We start from the raw sequence: 25132 nt of genomic DNA, 5'->3' as shown, positions 1-25132 counted from the left end.
GAGTGGCACTGAGCTCCCTGCTGCTTTCACTGTTAGCGTAGATGTCAGTAAAGATATAACTGCCCCACTGAACAGCTTCAAACAGCAGGAAGTGCACCCACCTTGCTTAAAGGCAGCTGAGGAAATGGATTTTTTTTTTTTAACCCAAATGTCACAGTGCTCTCCTGGCTCCGAGACCCATCTTTGGTGTCACCATGCTGGTTCCTGCAGCCCCCCAGGGTGCGTGGTGCTGGGGGCAGCAGCCACGAGGGCAGTGTGAGGGGGAAACTGACCCCGTGGGCTGAGGGTTTTGGCTCCACGTGGTGCCAGCAAGCAGCCAGCCCTAATTGAAGCTTAATTCCATGAAAAAAATATATATTTTAACTACAGCTAATTGACTCTCATGGGAAATCAGTGTGCAGTGAAGCAGCTACCACCTATTTTTCTCCTATGGTTCTCTGCTACAGAGTGCAGCTCACGGGGCTGCCCTGTGCTCTCCTCCATCCACTGTGCCTCCTGTGGCTGTGGGTGACCCCGGCTGCCCTAGGGCTGTGGAAGACCTTGTCTCCCTCCTCGTCACTGCTGCTCTCTAAGGTTACACAGCGTGGCTCGGGAGGGCACAGCCAATTGGCCCCCACTTGGGCCCATCCTGCTCCTGTATGTGGGCACTGGGAAAGCCTGATGCTGGTGGAGGGATGCTGTGGGTACACCAGGAGTTTCTAGGCACAGAGCAAGAGCTAATTAATGTGTAAATGTGGCCTCATTAATGGGGGAGGCTATAAATACCGCTGTACCTGGCTGTCTGCTGCAACAAGGTGGGTCACTCCTCTCACTGAGAGGCAGAGCTGGTTTTCCCCATTTCTCTGCCCTGGTGCTCAGGGGTCATCCTTCCTCTGCACCAGAGCCCACCCTGGCACCACTGGTTCCAGCAGCCTCTCCTGTTCCTATGCATGCTGCTTTAAGCAGTGTGACATCCACAGAGGTAGATGGCAGAGGATCACTCACGCTCCCTCTCCCTGCCTCTTTAATAACCAGCCGTCACAACCGTAACACCGCTGTATTTTACAGTCAGGCTCCTGTCCCTCTTTGTCAGCTGCTGGGGACAGCAGGGCAGGCTACAGGAAGAGCAGAGGTCAGTGGGGCTGAAAGACACTGCGAGAAGGAAGTTGTCTAAAAGGCTGAGGTGCCTTTTGGCCACTGAAGGCTCCAGCACCAGGAGGAGAGGGGACCTTGGGTCATGGTTCACCTCTGCTTTTCCTCTCCCCTGTGTGTGGCCAGATGCCTTTGAGATGGTGGAGGGGTCTGGAACATGACCAAAAAAAATGTTAACCCAGCTAAAGCATTAACCATTATTGCCTTACAGCTTATTCATATGTTGGTGCAGTGCAGTGGGACCTCCCATTCTGTCCTGCCTGGGACTTGGCTGTGACAAGGCCTGAGGATGAGGAGGGCAGTGATGGAGAGGTGGCTATCCTCTGGGAATGCCTGGACCCCGGGTGCAGCCAGTCCCAGCTCCGCAACGCCCAGAAAACCGCCCCTGGCTTCCCCTGCGGAAAGCAGCTCTGGAGACGCAGCAGAAAGGCTTTGTCTCCATTTCCTATTGTTTTTCCTGCTCACCATGGCCAGGCTGTTGGTGGCCCTGGGGGTCCCAGCACAGCCTTTGCTCCAAGGGATGTCCCCCACTGCCCTCTGCCTCTCCAGCAGAGAGGAGCAGGGTGGGATTGGGGCAGGACAGGGCCTCCTCCTCCTCCTGCCTGCCCCAGGGATGTGGCTGCAGAATAATGGAGGTAGCAGGGAGCACTGCCGGGAGCTTGGCTGCTGCTGACAATACTGTGGCTTTCCCTGTGATTTCCTTTGTTTGGGATTAAAGAGCCAATGAAAAAAAATAATACTTAAAATAACTTTGTCCCTGCTGGTGCTCCAGCTATCCCCCTGTGCCCAGGCACAACAAAAAGCCGTGGTGGAGGTATTCCCACCGTGACCATCCTGCTCCTGCTCACCCTGATGTGCCTACTAAACACCCCACGCAGCAGGGAGGAAATAAGTAAATGAAGGGTTCTCTGATGATGGCAGTCACTCCTGAGCACCTGAGCCCTTGGAGGAGGAACGTCCTGAGACCAAGCCACCCCCAGGCGGTGCTTCGCAGGCCGGGCATGCTGGCACACCCCACCTCCGTGCACGTTTCCCACTGGGCACCCAACGCCAACTCCATGGCTGGCAGGCCCACTGCTCTCGTGGTGCCTCAGGCCAATTGAAGTTCCCACCTCACATGAGAAGGCAGAACCGAGGGCAGATGACTCATCCCCCCCCACCTTTCCTCAAGGCAGGCTGCTGGCTCTGAAGCTGTAATTCCCAAATCCTGCTTTAACCACAGCCCCATCTAATGGTATAAACGACAGCTGCTCTGCGCGAAGCACTGGTGACAGAACTAGGGAACTTGTCTGACTCACCAGAGGGGAATGCAGCCATCCAGAGGGACCTCAGCAGGCTGAGCGGACAGGAACCTGATGAAGTTCAAAGAGAGAAGGGCAAAGCACCGCATCTGCAGAGGAACAAGCCCTGGGACCACCCAGCTGGAAAGCAGCTCTGCAGAGAAGAGCCTGGGGGTCCTGCTGGACACTGAGTTGAACACGAGTCAGCAATGTACCTTTGCTGCTAAGAAGGCTGATGGTTGATCAAGCATGACTTCTCCTCAGTGAATTCATGCTATATCTGATGGCTTTCTTTTCCTTTGTGTGCTTGGAAATGGTTTCATCACCTTTCCAGAGATCAAGATTAGGCTGACCAGCCTGTATTTCCCCAGGTCATCTTTCTTGTCCTTCCTGAAGATGGGAAGGACATCTGCTTTCCTCCTGTCTTTGGGCACTTCTCCTAGTTGCCTCAATTGACCAGATTACAGACTGGCCTTGCAGTGACATCTGCTGGTGCACTGGTGGGTGCATCCCATCGGGGCCCACAGGCTTACAGAAGTCCAGTTCAGTACTCCTTGACATGATTGTTCCACTAAGGGAACATCTTCCTAGCTCCAGCCTTTCAGCTTGGTCTACAGGACCTGGGATTCCTTAAGGCCAGTCTTGGGGAGGCACAGAAGGAATTTGGTACTTCAACTTTTCTACTGTCATCTGTAACCAGGTCTCCTGTTCCCTTCAAGGAGAGGGCCCACACTTCCCCTAGCCTTCCTTTTAGTCCTTCCTTAGGCCCTGCAGTAGCTATGTTTTTCTAAGGCCAGTGGCACTGAAGTACTTTCCACCTTGTTCTTCCCTTCATCACACTTGAGCCACGCAAACCTCTGCTAGATGTTCTGCACTCGCTTCGCAATCTTGTTGGAATATCCCCAAGCAGAACACAAATAACTTCCAGGTGCTTTATAGGCCGCTTCAGAAGCGCACTGCTAAGCACAGAGCCTAGAAATCAGATTCAAGGTTATGAGTGAGCGTTTGTGCCCTCTGCTGTAATCTACACCTGCACTGCAAAGAGCAGAAAGGCCTTGAGCGTCTTGTATTAGCACATCGGTTTGTTCATTTTGCAGCTCATGTTCCTGCTTCCCACTAAATGAAAGGGGAGGGGGTGGCACGGGTACTGCAAAATGAGTGAAGGCCAGGAGCAGAGCTTGTTCTTTGTGACAAGTGGCACTTTTTTCTTCATTCCTTGTGATTCCCTTTCTTCTAGGATACCCAATGAGAGCTTTGCATGCATAGTATCACCAACCCAAGTGTTTTAATGTACTTCTTGAAGCCCAGCAGGCATTGTTTCCATGAGTCAGGTACCTCTGAAAGGCTGTCAGTGTGCAACCAGAAGGCAGGAGAGGCAAGCTTTGGGATAAAGCTTCATGCTCTGCCTTAATCTTCCAGTACACAGTGCTAGATGCAGCAGGTACCTAGTTGCTTTTTCAGCAACAGATCCAGAAGCAGAGCTCACACTTGACACTGCTGTACCAGCACAGGCAGGCTGCCCCCAGGTGACTTTTTTCAGCTCCCCCCTGTACTCTTTTCCCTGTAAATGCACTAATGAAAGGCATGGCAGGATCGGCTGCCAGAAGAGAGACAGCATCGGTCAGTCAGAAAGCAGCCTTCACATTGCTGGTCTAGATGCTTGCAACTGCACAGAGCTGTTAGTTTGGAGAAGAGCACCTAGAACGTGGACGAAGGGTGGCTGCTTTGCTTCTCTTTACACTTTAAGAAGTCCACACAGCCCACTTCTCTAAATTCTAGAGCAAACACGTAAGTAGGAGATGGTCTAATGGCTGAAGTATCCCTCAGCCCTCCTCTGACAGCAGACTGGTGCCTTTGTCACCCTTAAAGCTTACACTTACCTCAGAAGGTTGCATCCAGCTGCATACACCATTTAACCTCTGTCTTACAAATGAAAGTGAAAGGTATAAAGTGCTAAAACTCAGGGGGTGGGGAAGGATGAAGAAGATCATGAAGGCAAGCAGCCAAACCACTTAATCAGTGAGTTGCTTCACCAGCACTACAAAACCTACTGTAAGAGCCCAATCAGAGTGGCTTGGGTTGGAAGGGATGCTAAAATCCACCCAGTCTCAACCCCCATCTGTGGGCAGAGCTGCCCCCCCCCCAGCTCAGGCTGCCCAGGGCCCCATCCAACCTGGCCTGGAGCAGCTCCAGGGATGGGGCATCACAGCTTCTCTGGGCAGCTGTACCAGGGCCTCACCGCCCTCTGAGTAAAAAATTTCCTCCTCACATCTAATCTAAATCTCCTATCTTTTAGTTTAAAGCCATTCCCTCTCATCCTATCACTATCAGAACATCAAATCAAGGAAGACCTTGCTCTGATGTCTCTCATGCAACTGCCTCAAACCAGAAGAGGCAGCACAAGCAAAATCCACGTGAACTGTGTTTCAGAAAATAAGCGTCATTTCTAATGACTCTTCATATAGGCCCAGTTTGTCCCTCAAATTAATTACTGAATGTTTCTCAAAGGCCCACCACGTTTGGAATCTAGGTTTGCCAGTCTAGGTTGCACCACCTCGCTTTGTTGCAAATGACACGGTTCATTTCACAAACATTTGATAACCCTCTTGTAGCAGAGAGCTAACTTAAGTGAGCTGTAAGGAGTACAGCGCTTCACTTTTAATTGGAGAAAGGGGAGTTTATATACACATGAAACACATCCATTTACGGTAGGCTTGCTGCTGTAATTACTTTGCTTTTCCATGCACTTGTAAGTTTCACGTGAAACTAATTTGTGACAGAACCAGACCAATATAGGGCAATTAGAAGCAAGATGATGAAAAGGAAGTTCAAAAACAGCACAGCACTTACTTATTTTGTTCTCACTGAAGAGGCTGCCGCTCGCTCCCCTGTGAGATCCTGAAGCACGAGCTCAAGAGGCTGCTGGCTACACGCACAGATGATGCCAACAGGACCTGAAAAACGACTGAACCTATGAGAAATCCTCTTCTGGCTTCAGCTCCAGGGTACCCTGCTTGCTAGCAGCTTGGATGCAGCCAAGGGTGATTTAGGCCAACAGAAGCCTCAGTGTAACTTGGCTTTCTTACCTTCCCTCCCACTCGTAGTCCTGCCTGTTTCTTGCTCTTTGAGCCAAGACCCATCCCAAGAGCCTGAAGCACAACCTCAGGCATCTGTTATCACCAAACAGATCCCATACCAGTCCAGGACTAACCAGCAGATCCCACTTAAAACATGGGAACACAATCATGCGAATGATGCAGCTGTGCCAGCAGTACTTGGCTGAGTGTCATGGAACCACCTCACTGCTGCAAGGTGCTCAGGCTCTTCAGGAGAGCACAGCAGGGCCTGCTGCTCCCTGGGGCTGGGCTCATTACACCTTGGGGGCAAAGGCAGGCACATTTCTCCCAGGCAGAAACCAGCTCACAGCTCTTGGCTGCCTGCACTCAACCCTTTTTCATGCAGAAGATTGCTTTCCAAATGAAGCGATTACACTGTTCGAGCTCTTCTAGTATTGATAGATAGCATCATCCAACAAGCTGGAAACATTTGTCAAACACAGCTTATAGCCCAAGTGGTTAGGCTACTGAAACCTCAGCATTAGCACAGCACTGACTTGCTAAAAAAGGAAAGGGAAGATGACAAGCTTATCTCAGCTGAATAGCCATACACAGCAATGCCAAGGTTCCCAAATTAATGAAAAGCCAACAGTATTACAGATAAATGTATTTTAATTAGGATTAAATACTATCTCAGGGTATCTTGAAATCGCACTTGTACTGTACTAACCAACAGCCAGAGGCAATAAAAAAAGTTGGAAAACATAAAAGTTTAACATCAAGACATGACAGTAAGTGCTGCCATGTAGAGCGACAAACACCGCTTCCAAGGACAGATATTCTTTAGAGGAAAAAAGTTGTAACATTTCTGTATGGACAAAAATCGAAATTGAAGACTGGAAGAAATATATTAGTGCCTGCCTTTTTTAAAAGTTTGTTTTTGTTTTTACATTAAATACATTTCTTTCTTTAAAAGCAAAGTACTTTCTAAACTCATGGTTTATATACTGTATGTACACAAGAGCAGAACATTGTACAGTGTTTTGGATAAAGCAGCACTAACTAGCTACAAGCCGGTACGGTGTTGCTGAACCAAACGCAAGGTGACAAGTTAAGCACTCTAGGAGAAGTATCTCCACGGTTGGTATGAGTAAAGTAAAATATCATGTATGTACAAAGCGATTATTCTAACAAATCCCCCAAACTCAACGCCATTTGCTGTGGAACTGTACATGCTGCAGCTGATCAATGGAAATCTTACTGCAAAAACCCATCTGACAGACCCTAAGTAACCGATTCCTTTCAGTAACAAAGTGCACTACTGATGCAGAGAGCACTTCCACAAGTCATCATTGTAACACGTCACCCCTTGGGCACCAGGCTCCGAGGAGAGCGGATATTTATCGCATTCTCAATTAGCCACCTGCATTTTTCGGCTACACAGAACAAGAAATGCCCTAACCAAGCTATTCAAACCATATGAGACTGAGATGAAAACTACACTGTTAAGTATGTGCACCCTGGCTTTCTGCAGACACTTACAGACTAAAGCAGAAAGTCTGCAGCAAAGTACCACCAGCTCAGATTCAAATGGACTGGCAGTGATTTCCATAATTAGTGCAACACTAATTTCTACGCTTTACCAAAGTGACTTACTGCCCTTCAGATGCACAACATGCTTATTCACGTTTTACAACAAACAAATAAACCAAAGAGTTGTGCAGATTTTTTTTTAAGCCTACTCCATTAAAAATTCAAACTTATAAATAGTTTGTACCCTAGTTCAAAGCCAGTTGCCTCCAAAAACGTTCTAGGGTTAACAGCAGGGCAGAGATTAAGGTTCTACTTGTTACGTATACTTACAACTGTCTTGCAGTTTACGTCTTCAGAAGAGGTTACCTGCTGTACTTTCAAGATGCTGAGATGCCTAAAGCTTACACTGTTTTAAGGAATTAAATGTTTCTTCTTTGATGAGGACAGAAGCGAGACAACTTGTTTCTAAACTTGCATCAACTGAAATTTTAAGTTTTAATGGTGTAAAAATCTGACATTTGATTACAGTTAAGAGAAACTTGCTACACAGCAAACTGCATCCAAATCTACCAGTTACTGATGGGACCTTTAACTGTTAACAACTTATCGAAAGCATCCAGACTTGGAAACCTCAAATCACCCAGCCAGTGAACTAGTAACTCCCTCCCCCTTTTTACACGAGGCTTTAACAATTGCAGCTGATGTGACCTTAAGCACTGGAGCCAATGATTGCCATTGGTTAACTCCAGTACCCCAAAGGGCTAGGGAGATCCTGTGTTAAGCCCAATGCAATATGCATTAGTGTCATGGAGCAGGAAGATCCCAATGTTTACTTGTTAAAGTTCACACAAACCATACAGATACAGACAGGAAAAGACAGACTCAAAAGGATCCATTATGCTTGAAGAAATTTCCAAATAAAACGACATCTTCTGCATAGCCCAGCCTCAAACACAGCCATACTTATCTAGTATAATAAACTCTGTAGTAAACTGTTTTTGACCGCCATAGAGAGTAGGAGTTGTCAAATTTCAGGAGATAAACTCCTCTCCCTGGGTACTGGTGGCTGCCAGCATACACTTCTTCATGACAGTCTCGTCTGTACACAGGCACTATTTCATCTAGCTGAGGCTTGTTGGCGTTCTTTTTGGCTTTTTCTTCACTGCTAGCATTTTCTGTAAGCAGAAAAAAGCATCAGTTAACAAGGGTGACTAATTTACTCTTAGAACTAAGGTCTGACTCTCACTTGCATCTGTTTGCAGCAGACAAGGCATTCTACTTTGTTAGCTGAAGGAGTTCATACCAAGCCTGCAGCTAAAGCATTGAAAGGGAAGAGGAGCAAGCATGGGTTTGTGTGCTATACCCCCTTCACTGCAGAAGTATCAGTCAGTACCCCCTTAAGAAAGCGAATCATCAGTTTACTGCACTGGATGAAAGGCAAGTTTGCCTTTGGTACAATCTAGACATTGCTTGCTTTAAACACGAATTTCACACTTTGATATTAAAACATTCCATATGCAACATGGCTGTGCTTGTTTGCAAAGATGCTGATTTCTGATCAAGACATTACTCACACTGACCGACCGCCACTGATCTTTCAACCTACTTGCTACTGACTGATCACCTAGCAGGAACATGCAGAAAGTCACCTGTTCCTATGTCAAGCAGTTCCATCTAAGCAAGTTGCATGACTGCTTCAAGACACTGCTTTTTTCTGATGGTATGCTGGGCTCCCCTGTAGGTATAGGCTGTAACCTGGGTCTTGGCCATTATAAAGAATTGCTTTTTTAAGCTGTTTTGTTGAAGCCTCAAGGAAATTTCCTCCCTAGAAAGAGTCCATGAACAGCAGGGCAAGATTTTTCTTAAGGTTTTCAATGTGCAGATTTGCTACGCTCTATTATAGTGTGGGTTTCAATCCAGCTAAATAACTGAACTGGACAAGAGGGCACGCAATAGTTGCAAGCAATATATTGGAAAAAGGACTTCCCCGTCGTCAACTATTATAATCAATCAGTGATCAAATGAGACATCTGAAGTTATGGTCAGAATTTTACTTTCTATTTGAAGATGAGATGCCAGCTAGATGGAAGCCATGCACTGCAGAGTTGTGGGAACTAGGAGATGACAAGACAGTGTGGTTTTCCTGCACAGCAATTTCTGCAAGACTAGAATTTCATAAAAATAAGCATGCTTACCTTCCTCTTCATCCTCATCATCACTGGATTCGCTGACATGCACACTCACTGCAGTATTAGGGGAGTCTGTCCATTCAAAATACACCCCAAAACCAATGTCATAATTGTCTGTAGCAAACTCCCAAAAGAGGTAAGACCCCTCTTCATGAGTTGGTACTCTAACCGTAACCACTTCCCCTCGGCCCACTGTGATCACAGAGTCTGCATCCTGCCGGATTTTTTCTTTGAAGTCTTTTATCTGGGGTCGTGTCCACATTGATGGAGCAGCTATCACTGGAACAGAATCTAGATGTGGGGGGGAAACATCCCAGTTAAGCTTTTGTTTCAGTTACTTACATTGAACACTAAAATGCGTTTGAGGTGCACTTGAGGACAATAAGCATCATACTTGCTTCCATTCAGACAGGGACTGTGCTAGTGCAGGTTCCTTACTGGGATCCAAGCAAGTCTTTTGAGGACTGCTGACTGTGGATGAATGTAAGAGAATCACATCCAGAAACACCGGTGGGTGATGGGAGAGCTGCTGGGAGGCTACTATTCCTGCTCTTCCGCAGCTTCCTAGAAGCAGTCAGAGGAAGGTGGGAGATGCAAGGGGACAGTAGTCTGGACTGCACACAGGACAGGGCTATGCCTCAGGAAGGGCAGTAGACACAGAAAAAGATTTGGCCTTCTTTTAATCCCCAAGACTAAATCAGTGCTCAGTTTTGGGCAACGGTTGAACATATTTCTGCACAGAACAGCTTTCTGCAAAAACTGTTACGTTCCCTTCCAACACTGCTGCAACAAAGCTGTCTAAGTCAAGAGTGAAAAGAGCTTCTGTATCCCATCCACACTGCTTGAAGTGCTTTTACTGCTTCCTCTCTCCCTCCTCTCAAAAACTCTTTTGCCAACACAGTATGTTCTCCCTTAGAAAAAAAATAAATCACACCTAACTCTTCCATAGATTAATGAAGCCAGGTATAATCAACTGTGGATTTTAAAACACCTAGATCCTCATGAAGGCTTCTGTGGTTCATCTTTAAGTAATCCAGCTAATCCTACCTTTTGGTCCATTCTCCAATGCTTCTTCCAAAGCCTCTGGATCCAGATCTTTTTCCGGGCTGTCTGCGTGTGCACTGGCTTGCCCATTAATAGATGGGATGTCCCCTTGGGCAGGTACATTCACCTTGGATGCAGTAGTCAGAGGTGTCCCTGCTGCTGCCACAACTGCCTCCTGCTGTTTCTGTAAGGCTGCCTAAAAATGGAAGAAATTAAATCAAAACAACAACAAAAAACAAACTGAGCTGCCTCCCTTTTCCAGTACAAGGTGTAAAGGCAGTTATGAAGTCTCCCCTCCTCCTCACAAGGAGACTCTGCATGAAGGACCCAAAGCTGCACTCGTTAACCAGGGAGAATTACATGTACTTAGCATCACAGGAAGTCTTTCCAGGCTGGTGGACACAATCTGAACAAAAAAGATTCATCTTTCAAGTTAATTAGGGCATGTACAATAAGCTTAGGCCCAGCTACAAGAGTACTGCATTTCAGTAACCTCTATAATATATGTTTAAAAAAGGAAAATGATGACTTTCTTTAAAAAAAATAAAAAGGCAAAAAAGGGGAGTTTCAGCCTGAGCTAACTTAAGTTCTGTAGAGAGCTGTTAAGTACGTAAAGCTTATTAAACCCTTGTCAATTGTGAGTTAACATGGCAAAAGAGTTCTGCAAGAAAGGGAGTTAATTTGTGAGAAATAAGAGCCACAAGGACTGTGAGCCATCTGGGAGAAGAGTTATCAAAGCCTAGAGGTGCTGCTTTTAGAACATGACTTACATGTATTGAAACTCTTTAGTTAGAATTTATCATGCTGTCCCCGTGCAAAGAATTAAATACACCTACAATGAGATTATGCAAGGTAACAACCATCCTTTTGGATTTAAGCAGGATGTGTTATCCCTTTAGTTTCAAGGCTTATTCTGCCCCCCCCCCTCCCTGCCCCTTTCCTTCCCACCACTTATCAGTAAGATTACAAGTGCTGTTCTGTTGGAACAGGGAAGAGGTAGAATCGACGCAATCATCCTTTAAAGAATAACTTAATAAGCATATGATTTTGATGAATGAACGGAATATAGGTATTTTGAAGGGCTGAGAAGACAATATAGTCAAATATTAGTTAGATTCCAGACTTGTGCAATTACACAGATGCTATCCAGATCCACCTTCTACTACTGAAGTTCAAGTGGCAAGGAACTTTTCTACAAAACTTCTGTATACAGCCTTTCCAAAATTAATCAAAACAGAAGTTCATCTAGAAAAAGCCATGACACGGCAGCATTTTTAAATTGCATTAACAGATTCCAAGTTGACTGAGTTATAGAAATCCAAAAGGAAAATAGTCCTCAAAAGTGTTATGATGTAAGCTACCTGAATCCTCAGGAACAAGTAAGTAGAACTAGATAATCTTAGCTCTGTTACCACTTCTTTTTCATCCTTTCCTGGAGAAGAGTTGTCCAAGTATTGATCTGAAAGAAACTTCATTGCCTGGCAGGTGTATTATTTCATAAACTGCTGTAAAGGAAAGGATGTTGTTTTTGCCCAGGGTCTCAGAGGGCATTAGTCTTCTATACACAGAAATCAGACGGCTATGATTGAGAGAAGGAGTGCTGATAGCACAGAAGAAAATTGGCAGCAGTGCCTCAGACATCACAGTCTCCAGGGAGTGGTATCAATTACAGAAGGCACTGAAGACAAGACTTATGAGACTGCAGCTTTCACTTACTACTATGATACCAAAGCATTGGTACCAAGGTGCCATTAAGCTTCAAGAGCAACTGTACCAGGGCAGGAAGCCTCTGATTTCCCTGTGCCACTTCAACCCTGCTCCTTCTTTGGACAGCTCATCGCAGAGGGCATCAGTCTCTTCCAAACACAAATAACTCCACAGGAAATAAGTTAATAAATTTTAAGTCTTTAGCTCAGAAACAACAGACCACAGGCTGGCACATAGGCCACTTAAGATTTGGGTCCTGCCCACAGAGGTCAGACATGCCAGAGCCTGAAGTCTGGCTTACATCTGTTTAGGATGCTTGCAGATGGACATCCCTGAACTTTAAAATAACTTCAGAGAATACAGCACATTTGACAGAGATTCCCCTGAAAACAGGAGTAGCCTTTCAAGCCCACATACAAAGTCCCTGGTACTACTCCCACCCTTTGCTACCAGAAATAAGAAAAGCGTCTTTCCACCCAGACCACAAGCAGTCTATTGCAGACAGGCAAACAACATACTAGATACTGATGTCAGATGAGATGCAAGAAGAGAAGTCAGTACTGCCAGAAGCTGACAGAGCAGCGACCTCAAACCCAGTAGCGACGTGACTGCTACATACATGTTCATCTGGAAACGTGGCCAGCTAAAGCCTGCTGCTCTTCAGATCCTCACATGTGATATGTATGTGAAGAATCACATGAACCCATCAGTTTGTTCGTGCTCAGCTGCACGGGTACATACCCCCATAAAACCGGGCATGCAATAGACGCTGCAGCACAGCACTTAACCTTTTGTTTTCAGGAATCGCATCCAAGTGATTAGTAAATGTTGTTTAGAATTTTCCTAACTAATGGCTGCTTCAGAAAGCTACTTGGAAAGATTAAATAAAGGAGCTTTGGTGTTTGAAAAAGCAGCAGCTTTAGTCACTAGAAAACTGATTTCCCCTCCTTCTAGCACTTAGCTTTTCAAGCAGATAAGCTCCCGAAGAGCTTATAAGAAAAAATCCAAGTTTCTCAGCTGGTCTGTCTTACCTGTTGCTGTGCAAGCTGGACTTGATACAACTGCTGCATGTATTGCTGATAGTGCTGCTCTTGGAGCTGTCGAATGAGGATCTGCTGCTGTTCATAGTTGCCCGGATACTGCTGAGCAGCATACTGCTGGAACTGCATGGCAGTCTGGGAGTTCAGTGCTGCCATGATCTGTTGCCTACATTAGTGGGAGGAGAGAATGAAGATTACAAGCAGCTGAGGTTACTGGGGAAATCCCTGTACTTAAGTGACAGTTAACTCAATTTCTGCAAAAATAAAAAACAAAACAAAAAGCACAGCAACACACCAAAAAGAACAATTAAGTCTACATAACAGAACAGAGCCTGAAGGTATATGCAAATGTGAGTTTTGTCTACCTAATGTTTTGAAAACATCAGGTGTTAAGAAAAATAAATCAAGAGCTCTGAGACAGTTCTTAATCTATAGTCCAGTAAAGAGACAGTTGTATACACGCATTACTATATTTCTCAGACAAAAGGCATCTGCATCTCCAACAAACAAATGGAGAAACTTCATGAGGAACATATGGGTTCATTAAGCACAGGCTCCGTTCTCCTTCCCTCTCCAAATGGCCAACAGAAACTATACAGTAAAAACAACCGCCCTGACCCAGGGCTCATTTTTTAACTCACGTGTTACATTCATCAGTGATGAGCTACTGATATTTCAGAGGATTAAAGAACCATGCAAATGGAGGAGCAGTTCTTTCCTTCTCACCCTTCTCCCTTCCTCTCCTCTACCAAGCTTCAAGATTAAACTGCTTTTTATCCTAAAGGGCAAGATTCATCACCTTTCAGCAAACTCTGACCACTGTGGATATTGGCATCTATATACCTCACCACATTCCCTTCTCTGTCACCTCCTACAACCACTTGACACACAATTACTATTTACATAAAACATTTTTCTTCCTCTTCTTCACCACACCACCTTAGCACTCACTGCATCCTCTGCTCATTTACGTCTGTGTATTTCACGCTCTCACCATGTTAAACAGTCAAACTAAAACTCGTGAATTATTTGCTCCCTTCTCAAAGCCACTACACAGATCTACTTCAGAGATACCAAAGGAAAAGGCATTGTTATTAAAGAAAAATTGTTGCTGAGAGATGTAGAACAGCTTTGATGATATTATTCCTACACAATGCACGCAATGCCAGATCCATGTTTTCAGTATCTGGAAATAAGAATAGCGAAATAGAAGTAGAGCTGTACATTCTATGTAAGCCACTTAATGGGGCTACAAACAGAGGTTAAGACCATCTGAACACAAATTCTGAATGCCTTTGAGAAAGGTGCTAAAATCCAGTGATTGCCAGCATACAATCAAGACCTGAAAACATCTAACACCTTCTAGAAAAAGAACACCTTTAAGGAGGTAGCATTAGACTACCAAGTTAGAAAACCACAACCATGCATGTGAAAAAAAAAAGAGACAACTGCAGTTAACATTTTTTAAGGCACTGTCTTCTATGAAGGGACAGAAACTTTCCATTGATGGTTTAAATAACACAGTGAGTGCAGCACTACCCATTTAAGAAGCAGAGCCACAAATTTTGATGAGGTGCAGCACTTGGACCCACAATCCCCAGAGGTTCTCTTCAAACAGGATTTCTCTAGCAATTTCAGCTGAGAAGGCCGCATACAACACCATGTTGGGATACTCATTCTCTGCAAACCACGTCCCCCTTAACTAAGGGCTGCAAACTTCACTGTCAGGCTACAGTGCTCTCAATATCAGATATTCAATTGTAGCGGAACTACTTAAACAGTTAGATACAATCGGCTCAAGTGAAAGACAGTTACTTTCTCCAAGCGTCAGTTCTTTCAGCAACTCACTTTTGCTGTTCCATCCGAAGCCGCTCCTCCTCTATCCTCCTCCTCTCCTCTTCTTCTCTTCTCAGCCTCTCTTCTTCCTCCCGCCTGCGCTTTTCTTCTTCTTTTTGTAAACGCTCAAGCTCCTCTTCTTCACGGCGCCTTCGTTCTTCCTCCTCTCTTCTGCAACATCCACTCAATAAGCTATTTCAGCATTTCTACAACCCTAGGATAAGTTATTTTCAACAAGCTGTAACCTGCCTTTTGTCTACCTAAGAGATCTTTTCATTTGGCATCATCTCCTCCCATTTCAACCTGACTGGAGAAATGTCTTATTACACACCAGACGAAACATATTACTTGGTACATATTACTTTAATTCATTACTCATTCTTACCTATAATACTTGTAGAAGACAATGGTGGAAAAAAGTATCTGGAAACCTTAAACACATCTTCCAAGCTTCAATGTATGTTCAGTAATCCCAGACACTGCTGTTTAATAACCATATTATGTGCAAAGAATACAGGATAGCCTTTATCTAGTTGCTAACCCTTACTAAAAGAGGAGTTTCAAGCATCCAACATTTCATGTTTTATATAGGTTTAGTATACTAAACTATGATGGCTGATATTTCGTGAATTGCGTATTTCTTAAGGAGATGACAGCATGAGCCACATTTTTCAAAGCCCGGTATTCTAGGTATATGCACCTCAGAAATGACCATCCATTACTAATAAAGTAAAAAGCCTTACAGAGAGCAGGTGGTACCACAGCCACCCGAACTTCAAGCCTTTCTCTTCCAAAATAACTTCATCAACTTAAGCTATCCGTGACACTGTCCACAGGTCAAGAATTATATATTCAATATGCTTTCCAACACCGCAGGATTCAAACATTACCTTTTCTTTTCTTGTTCTTCTTTTTCTATCTTGTGAGAAGTAACATATGTCGAGAACAAGTGGCAGCACCTATTTAGGAGCTTAACAAATTCTGTCATAGCTTCTTGCTTCGACATGTTTCCAAGGGCAGCCCATTCCTTCCTAAAAGAGAGAGAAGACAACTCAACTCTCTGCAAGCCAGTAGGGAGCTCAGAAAACCCAGAAAAGGAAAATCAGCTGGGACAACAGCAACCAAATGTCAGCACGCAGCACTTTAGAGAAAACTTGACCCATTCAAAGACAGAACTTAAAACATGTAGATTTCAGTGCTCTCTTCTACCAAATAACCATTTCAAACAAGACCACCAAGTGCTTATATGAAATTTAATACATGCCATCAATCCTACTTAGAACTCTAAACTGTGTCCGAAAACTTCCTAGATACAAATCAATTGGCAAATTAACCTGAATTATTACTTTTTAAATCCTTCTTCCACTCTATAGTTTATGGGAAAAAAAAATGCATAAATTTTCCCAGATGAGCAAACACAGTAACCAACCTAATCAAATGCAACAGCTTGGTTGTTCCTAAAAAAATCCATTAGAGCAGAAACAGTGCACTGGGTACAGCTCTGAGAAGCTAAGAGCAACACAGCACTGACCTTCATAACTAGAAATAGCAACAGTCAACAGGAGAACTGCAAGCAACAGAGACTGCCCTGATCTCATCAAAATCTGCTCAGGGTCTGAGTGCAACAGATAGATAGATGATTTCAGAAGTTCTCCTTAATGTACTAACAGGAAGGCTCTGCCAAGTGCTGTTAGCACTGGCAAGAGGCCTGGCCTGTTGCAGCTCCAGTGTAAAGTTAGGAGAAAGATGCTTAGGCCTGCATGTTAACAAAGTTATTAAACTGCTATAAAAAACTGGGCTGTTTGCAGAGCAGCTTCTCCTAATGTAGTTAAAAAAACACTCAATAATTGTCTCATGGCTCCTTTACTGAATTGTGACTCAGATTTCAGTGACGTTTTTGAAGAGGCTGCTCTCACTCTCTACTACCACACACACCCATACTGAGGCAATCCGTGTACTTTTCTTACTGTTGAAATTGGATGGCATTTACTTCAGACAGAAAAAACAGAGTTAAGATCAACAAAGGCCTTTACCTTCTATCATTCCCCAGCACATCAAAGAATCCAACTTCAGGGCAAGTATCAGGGTTATAAGGTCCCAGCAGAACCTGCTTGTGCAGTGCCACAAGTCTGAGTTTTTCTTCATATGTTGGATGAAAGGCTTTGCCATCTTTTTCTGTAGGGGAAAAGAACATTTCACTGTTATGATTAACTGGTTAAGCATAGGACAGCAAAGACTATTTTGTATAATCACAGTCAATCTCCTCTCTGAAAAAAGAAGACACCAAAGGTTAAGTCACAAACTAAGTGAGCTCTATTCAAATAAAACAATTTATCTAGAAGAAACACACTTAACTTCAGCTGAGCTGCAGAGAGGAAAACAGAATAAGGGGCAGAGGCAGTTTGATCACTGCACTTTGCCAAAGCTGCTGGAATAACTCCTCACAATGAGAATCTTAGAGGCAACTCAATCAGCATCAGGGCCTACAGAGCACACCAGCCTTAAGAACTCTATCAGAATCCCACGACTTCCATACTAACACCTTCTAAAGCAAGCCTGGCTGATCCCATCACGCATTTCCTAATGAGGAAAAAGTGCACAGATTTACAATATTTGAATTAGTCAGCTAGGACTTACCTCAACCCATTTAGCAAACTGTCAAAACAGATCTAAGAAACAGCCATCACTATATGCAATCATGCTGCTTGTTAAAAAAAAAATAAAAGACCATTTCCTTGAACAGAAAAAAGCAAATAAGCATCATCTCTTTCTGGAAGGACTGAAATGAGGAAGCTGCTATCAGAGGTACACAACAGACATTTCACATGACTGTACCGACTGCTTTCCGTTCAGTTGTGAATCAGAGCGGAGCTGGCACCAGCTCTCCTTTATCATGAAGGTCACTCCGGAGCAGGTTGTTCAGAGCCCCAAACTGAACACTTCAATTCATACTGGGACTTTAGAGCTGACACAATTTGCAAAATTGCTCAGTTTGTGCTTGTAAACAGAGTTATTACTGGGAAATGAGAACAGAAGGGTGGGGGGGAAATCTCTCCTGCGGCCTGCTGAGAATTTCTGAAAGCTGAGAACTGGAGTCAACCCCAGAGGGAAAGTGTTTGCACGGCACCGTGAGAAGTGGTGTTTTAGACACAGTAAGTCTGCTATGTCAGTGGACTTTCTCAGTCAAAACCTAACAAGGAACGACTGCATGCGTGCCACTAGTATTTAAGATAGGACCATATTAGGAAGGTAAACATTTGATCTCTTATTATCCATTCCTAGAAGTCCATTCTACTCTTTCAGAATCTAAATTACTTGCTCTTTGCTCGGCATCACATAACCTTACAGCAAATAGCTATTCCAGCTTCAAAAGCCCAGAAGCCTTAACAAGTCCCTTCCCACCCCAGGAGCCTGTCACCATTCAGAGATGCAAACCACCCTGCCCAGCAACTCCACCTGAGGATACGGCACTTTTGGCAACAAAGCTGGCACAGGTCAGTTCTCCCTCTGGGTCTTGGATCTTGCTCCTCAGCCACCCCAAGAGTCCTTTGGCTTTTCCCTCCCTTCTTCACAATTAACTCGGAACTTATTAGCTAGTGAGCATTTCCATTTCCCTCAATAAATAGTAATCACTCTGAAAGCACACTTAATATCCTGGGGCAGCACGGTTAAAACCAAGCCACTTCACAAAGGAACTCAACTGAAGTTTTGCTGGGCTTCTGTGCAAAGCATGCTTCTCGAGGGGCCACCACAGCATTGCTGACTTTGTGCAACCTGTGTGCACACGTCTCTGCCTGCCTGCCAGGAAGCACTGCTACGTGCTGTACAGGGCTGCTACCTCAGTCAGCTAGCATAAGGGTTTGCACTCACTTTTGAACATGGTTAAAGCTGAAGAAAAAGACCACTTCGCTCTGCAGTGAAGGGCAGCACATTTGCATTTTCACAGAACAGAAGTCAGACCTCAAGGCTTAACTACCAAGGGAAACTCTGCACGTACAGAGAATGGTGACCCAAGGGAAGAAGAAAAGCAAGCTAAACAAAAGGGGACAAAAATAAGAGACAGATATTCAGTGACTTGGAGATAATGCAGATCAGAAGCAAGCTCTAAGCAAAGCATTTGGGGTCAGCCAAGGGAATGTAGTCACATCCTAGTCATTTTTCAGCTGAATTCTTCAGCAGGAACCACTCTGTACAATTATCCCAAAGACTTGGATGTGTTGAGAGTTCAACTGAACTAGAGGAATCGGAGCCATCTGCAGAGCTAAACAGACCAAAAGAGAGCCTTAGTCAGCCCAGATAAGCAGAAGTGCCGAATCCATTTGAGCATCTGTGGAAGCACCAATCAAGTAGGTATCACCTTCCTACCTAATACAGCTGACAGGAAGCTGAAGAATATCAGACAGCTTCAAGGAATACACTGAGAAATCCCAGATGATGTGCAAAGGAATAGTACAGCAACTGTACAGCCTTCCGTATGCCACCGCCATTCCTCCTGCTACAAGGCCAGAGCAAGGCTCAGCTTTCTTACAGACAATTCAGAGTCTTTGCTGACAGTACCTCACACCATCACCCACAGAAAAGGCAATGCCAGAGTGACAGCCACAAAAAGATCAGAGAAGCCCAAGTAGCAATTAAGGTACACTTGTATGAACAAGGCTTCAGGCACGCTGCAGTAATGACCCATATAGGTACATACTTCACTTGTGACATGAAATAGCTCACACAAAACATTGCAAGAAGGTCCAGCTCCCACTTAGTGCAAGCTTAGGCCTCAGGGATGCGTGCCATGAAGCCACAACACTGTGTTCCTGTACTGTCACGCCTGACAGGAAGGTCCCTGCACACCTACCATCAGCTATTCAGACCAAAGCTCTCTTTGACAGTGACTCTGTTCAGACACCCACCAAACAGAGATTCCTCGCGGGGAACTCAGCATACAAACACACAAAGATGAAGCCAGTCCAATAGCTAGTAATAAAAAGCAGATAATGGGAATGGATGTTGCTGTGTGGCACTGCACTACTGGCATCACCACAAATTCAGGCTCCAGGGAGTTTAACAAATATGCTTAAGAAACTGCATCATTCAATGTGCTGTTACTCCTCTGTAACTTGAGATATACTTTTTCCCTGTAACATACACAGCACAACTTGCTGCAACTTCTGCTCCAGCTCACTTGCTGCACTCCTTTTCGATCCCTTTCGATACTCCAATTCCCGTGGGATGCCATTCAGTCCCAGTTGTCTATAAGAAGCCAGAAAACACTTGCAAGCATGGTTTGTTGCCCGGTAGCTTTTAAAAGCATGTATCACAGATATCAATGCTGCTCATTCACAGAGCTCTGATGAGCAAGACCAAGACTGAGAAACATTAGAGGTGAATCTCTGCCTGCAGACCCTAGTGAGCATTCTCTTATACTCAATTCTTTTCTCCTGAAGATGTTCTGCATCAACAGAAGGGTAATCAATCAGCCCTTACTATTAGATCCAATCGAAGCTTAACCTGGTAACAGATGCAGATACAGTACAGGGTTTTTCCACATTCTTTAAAGCAAGCATCTATGTAACTAATGAGCTACAAATGTGCCATCAAATAAGCACACCAAAAACAAGGCCAAACAATTGACTTTGGACAACACACTGCTGAGGTTGAAGTTGCATTCTTGTTAGGATAAGAGGAAATAACTTGGAGCAGTCAAACAACATTAGAATAGTTAAGATAGCAGGAGAGCTTCCAGATAGCAGAATGATACGGCTTGTACGCTGCCCACCCAGACGTATGGCACCGCAAACCACTGCAGGCAGCACACGGACGCTCCAGGGGGTACGATGGTATTTCAATCACATGATATGCAAAAATTGTAAAGCTAGGCTGATAGTGGAAGAGATTTGCTGGCAGAGCTAAGCAGGCTGCCCCCTCCTGCTGCAGGACACAGCCTACACCTTCACCAAGCCATCTCCACCAACAGAGCTTGTACCAGCCCCACAGGCAAAATAAGCTGTCAAAGGCGCTTCTGTCAGCTGCCTCTGTCTTTCTCAGAGCCGGAATAAAGCAGCTTTGAAGGCTCTTTAATACTGCAGCCCAGCTTCCGTTGCGTTCTTCACATTGTGTTTACACACACTCCCACCTTGTCCTGTCTCTGAGCAGCTCTGCAAGATGCCGCCTCAGACAAGCATCAGCATTCATCGTAATATACGTCTGAAGTATTTTGTTCCAAATCAACGTTCCAGGAAGAGCATGCATTATGAATTACAACCAGAGAGCTCAGTTTACACACCGATACAGAAAAGCAGCTGCTTAATCGGTGATCGCCGCTTACCCTTTGACATCCAATGACTTGTTTAGTCTCCCTGCCCCAGCTCCCTCCATACCAACAGCAGCAGCTTATCCAGATACCAAAAGTCTCCACAACTGCCACCCCTAGCTAAAGGCTTATGTTCTCTGCTTGCTTCGTGGGAGTGGCACGGGCAGTTAACACCATACACTGAAGCTCTGGTATCAACCAGTTCAAGTTTGTCAAACACCAGCCCACCTCTGGATCAGTACAGTCTTTCAAATAACGATCAGAAACAAGACCTCAGCGTTAATCTATGTTGACAAGCACCAACCTTCAGATCCCTAGGATGCTACTCCTTTAAGTGAAGTAAGAATCTGTATTTGTCTCTCAGCATCTACATGGCTGCCCACTTCCACAGTTGTTTTAACAATGGATAAATCAAAACAATCTGGAAACAAGACCACCTATTTTCAGAGCCATGCAGATGTAGAACAAGATAGATAAATCAGTAATCTGAATACTGCAAGCTCCTGTAACTCACTGTCATACCTATAAATAACAATCCTTGTGTTATATCGCTTTCATTGAGAAACTACATACGAAGATAGGGGCAATCCCTCCACATGACTTACAGTAGTCATAAGGATAAAGGAGCAAGGCTTTCATTGGAAAGTCTGACATCTTCATTACATGTGGAAAGTTTTCCTCTTATGATCAAAGTTGTGCGTTACAACAAATTAAGGACAGAAAAAATGCAACTGAAACTTCAATAAGAAGAAGGTAACAAAAAGAGACACACTTGAGACAAAACAGATACAACGCCATGATCTGTAACCTAGACACAAGTAACACTGCACTGTCTTCTCACCCTTCAAAAGGAGATGAATGCAAAGCGTAAGTATTGTTACAGGATGAGAAATAATAGAAGTACACTACACCCTATGACTGCGTTATTTCATTTTTACACCATCAATAGTAGTTACAGTATAACATTAAACCAAAGACAAAATAAGACACTTGACTGAAATAAGGAATTTGCTACTGCAGAGACATTTCTTTTTGCATCACAATTTACAAACAAATCCTCATTAGGAAACAAACTCCCTCAAGCTTCTTGTTTTACAGACCAACAGCAAGTTGGGAGCTGCAGTGCCTCCAGCCCAACACGTGGCTGCAGCAGCTTCTGGCACAGAAAATCCAGACTCTTATGGTTCAGAGCGAAGTACAACTTCAAAAACAAACAAACAAAACCAAAGAAATTACGTCGTAATTTAACTTAAAGGAAAAAAAAAAAAAAAGGATGCTTTGCAAAAATGCATCAGTAGAGGGCCAGGGCGTAAGAACACTGCTTAAACCTTCACATGCTCCCAACAACGACCATGCTGCAAGCCAACCACAGTGGAGAAAGCAGCCAGGGACCGTCCTTCGAGCATGGCTCCCACCTGTGGTGCACTCACCTCTGACGAGGCAGCTCTCCTGGCGCCACGAAACAGTGAAGAACCACCAGCCTACCACCAAGCACAGTCACACGTCCCTAAAGCAGGCCTGCTGCTGCTGCTGTGCCCTTTGTGAAGCTGCTGCAGAGGAGCACAGCGAAGCGCTCACACGCTGCAGCGCAAGGTAACGCGTCTTCCTCACAGAGCGCGCAGCTGATTTCCCGCTGAAGGAGCGACGCGCGGCGGTGCACCTCCCGCTTCCTGCAGCGCGCACCTGGCGCGGGGAGCCCGGCGCAGACACACAGCTCTGCCCACGCAGCTCTGCCCGGGCTCCTTCGCCAGAGCCACGATGGCACAAGGCGCACTCCCGACGAGAGTTAAAGCAAACGCGCTTAACCTACTTTTTCACGGTTTTTCCCTCGCATACCAAAAGCGGGGATGATTTTTTTATTTTATTTTTTGCCCCGTTTTCAGGCCGGGTGCTGCGCAGCCTCCCGCCCCCCCGAGCGCCCCGGGGGAGTTACCTTTGAAGAAGCGCAGCGCCAGGCCGTACAGCTCCTCCAGCGCGAAGCCCCAGCGCCGCTCCGGGCTCAGCGCCGCCGCCTCCTCCCCGCCGGCCTCCACCTGGCTCGGGCAGCCGGGGCCCGCTCGGTTCCGCCCCACAGCCGAGTCCCCGTGGCCGGGCCGCGCTTCGCAGGGCGGCGCCTCGGCGTTGGGACTCAGCGTCAGCCCGTCCACCGACACCTCCAGCCGCTCCGCGCTCAGAGCCACCGCCATCCTCCGGCTCCGCTGCGGCGGCCACGTCCCGACTTCCCGTTCCCTCCGACCCGGAACTTCCGGTCCCGCCCCGCCACGGACCGCCTCAGGCCACGCCCCCTCGCGGAGGGCTGCCCCCAGCCCCGCCCCTCACGGCCGGCCGCGTCGGGCCGCGTTAGCTTTGGCTCTGGCTCGCGGGGAGGGGAGGGTGGGTGTTGTCCGCTCTATCTCTTCTCTCAGGAAACGTGCCTCAGAACCGGCACAAGAAATGTGTCAGGCCGTTATTTCTCCAGAGCCGTAGCTGCAATGAGCTGCCTCCCTGGTGACCGCCAGGCTGTGTTCACCGTAACGCATTAACGCGTCCCTCCCCGGCACTGCCCAGGAGCTGCTCTTCCCTTCAGCGCACCTCTCCCTCTGCTCGCTGATCTCTCAGCAGAGCTGATTATTAAGTCATGCCCACAACGTGCTTTGAAGCCTTTGGATGAAAGGCAGAAGAAATGTAAAAGCTGCGTTTAAAGCACTTCATTTCCAGTCGGTATTTCTTGGAAGAGTGAACGCCACTCACGGCCCTGTTTACTACAAATGCGCACGGAGAGGGGCAGAGCCTGGCTCAGATGACGGTTAATCTAAGCTTCAAAAGACCCTCTGCAGCCACTTAGAAATGCTTTGTAGCTTCCTCACTCGCTTCTGTTTGTTTTGGTTTTGGCTGAGGATCACAAACATAATGCTATTTTTTCCTTTTTCCCAAGGCTACAGAACAAGGGTGCATCATCCCCTTTGGAGAGTTTTGCTTCCTAGGGCACGCAGCTCTCTGTCTGGCGCTATCTCATGTACCAAGCTAACGGCAGCATAGATAATGCTATCTCCTCGTGCATGCATGCCCACACCCTGCTTTGCAAGTGGCATCTCAGCATCAGATCTGGCTTCACATCAAGATTTTTTAGATCATCTGCAAGATTACTTGTATTAAAACATCTATTTTCGAAGTTTTGATCTGGCACATTTCCTGCTTGGTTTGCAGAGGCCATCCTTCATAAATACACACACATATATATATTTGCATTAATTCTACAGTTTAATACATAGTGAGCTTAATATTAAAGTTTCTGCTTTAAGAAATGTTGAATTCATCCTAAAATACATCCTTAAAGAAACCGACATTCTTACTGATCCCTATGGGATTTGCTGGGTTTCTCTCAAGTGGAAGGAAATATTAATTTCATTTTATATACCAGCAAACCCAGAGGTGTTTCTGCTCCATGGCAGAAGCTGCCTGCAGTCAGACAGCCATCAGTTTCCCTACATGTCTGGAGGCCAAGCTACATCCAAGATGCTCTGTGAGCATCCTGCTTGACAAGCCGATTTGGAGAATAATGACAGAAAACCAATTTGTCTCATAGCAGGATCTCTCCTGTAGCAAATGTTTGCTGCTTTTAGCAAACGTGTGACAATTCCTCTCTTCTTGTGCCAGCCCTGCTATGCCCTACAACAGGGGTGCCGGCGGAGCAGGTTTCTCCACAACATGCAGTGTAGTCTGCTGGAGAGGTCCCAGCTGGAGGGCAAGACATCTGTCAGTGCAGCATCCAAGTGAGGCATGGCTAAGGCCAGCACACTCTGCTGCAGCTCTGCAGCCTGGTGTGTGGCTGTTCAGAGCCACCAGGCAGCACAGATTCACCCTCAGCAGCTCTCTCCACAGCTATCTGGTGAGCATGGAATGGACCCACTACATCCACTCTCCTCTGCTTCATGCTGCTTTGGAGTCCTGTTCATAAAGACAGATATGACGTCAGTACAAAATACTAGAAAAAAGTTGCAGGTTCAGATTTTGAGACAGGAAAACTTGGTCT

At 45.6% G+C, this 25132-nt stretch overlaps 1 protein-coding gene across 1 annotated transcript; it reads right to left on the bottom strand.

Moving 5' to 3' along the window:
* ACBD3 (acyl-CoA binding domain containing 3) lies at positions 6122-23378 on the bottom strand. The gene is made up of 8 exons (XM_021392590.1): positions 23054-23378; positions 16850-16991; positions 15707-15847; positions 14829-14987; positions 12972-13146; positions 10237-10429; positions 9196-9480; positions 6122-8175 (listed from the first exon to the last, which is right to left on the bottom strand). Exons 1-8 carry the CDS (start codon positions 23304-23306, stop codon positions 7964-7966), a joined length of 1560 nt encoding a protein of 519 aa, XP_021248265.1. The 5' UTR covers positions 23307-23378; the 3' UTR covers positions 6122-7963.

This window comes from Numida meleagris, chromosome 3 (genome assembly GCF_002078875.1).
Source record: "Numida meleagris isolate 19003 breed g44 Domestic line chromosome 3, NumMel1.0, whole genome shotgun sequence".
In the NCBI taxonomy this organism is placed as follows: domain Eukaryota; kingdom Metazoa; phylum Chordata; class Aves; order Galliformes; family Numididae; genus Numida; species Numida meleagris.
This window is presented reverse-complemented; position numbering and strand designations above follow the sequence as displayed.

Excerpts from the sequence above, each read along its gene's own strand:
- ACBD3 (XM_021392590.1), bottom strand. The coding sequence starts at position 23,306 with ATGGCGGTGGCTCTGAGCGCGGAGCGGCTGGAGGTGTCGGTGGACGGG. Across the intron at positions 15,848-16,849 it reads GTGCTGGGGAATGATAGAAG|GAAGGAATGGGCTGCCCTTG; the intron begins GTAAAGGCCTTT and ends TCTCTCTTTTAG. Across the intron at positions 14,988-15,706 it reads GAAGAACAAGAAAAGAAAAG|AAGAGAGGAGGAAGAACGAA; the intron begins GTAATGTTTGAA and ends TGGATGTTGCAG.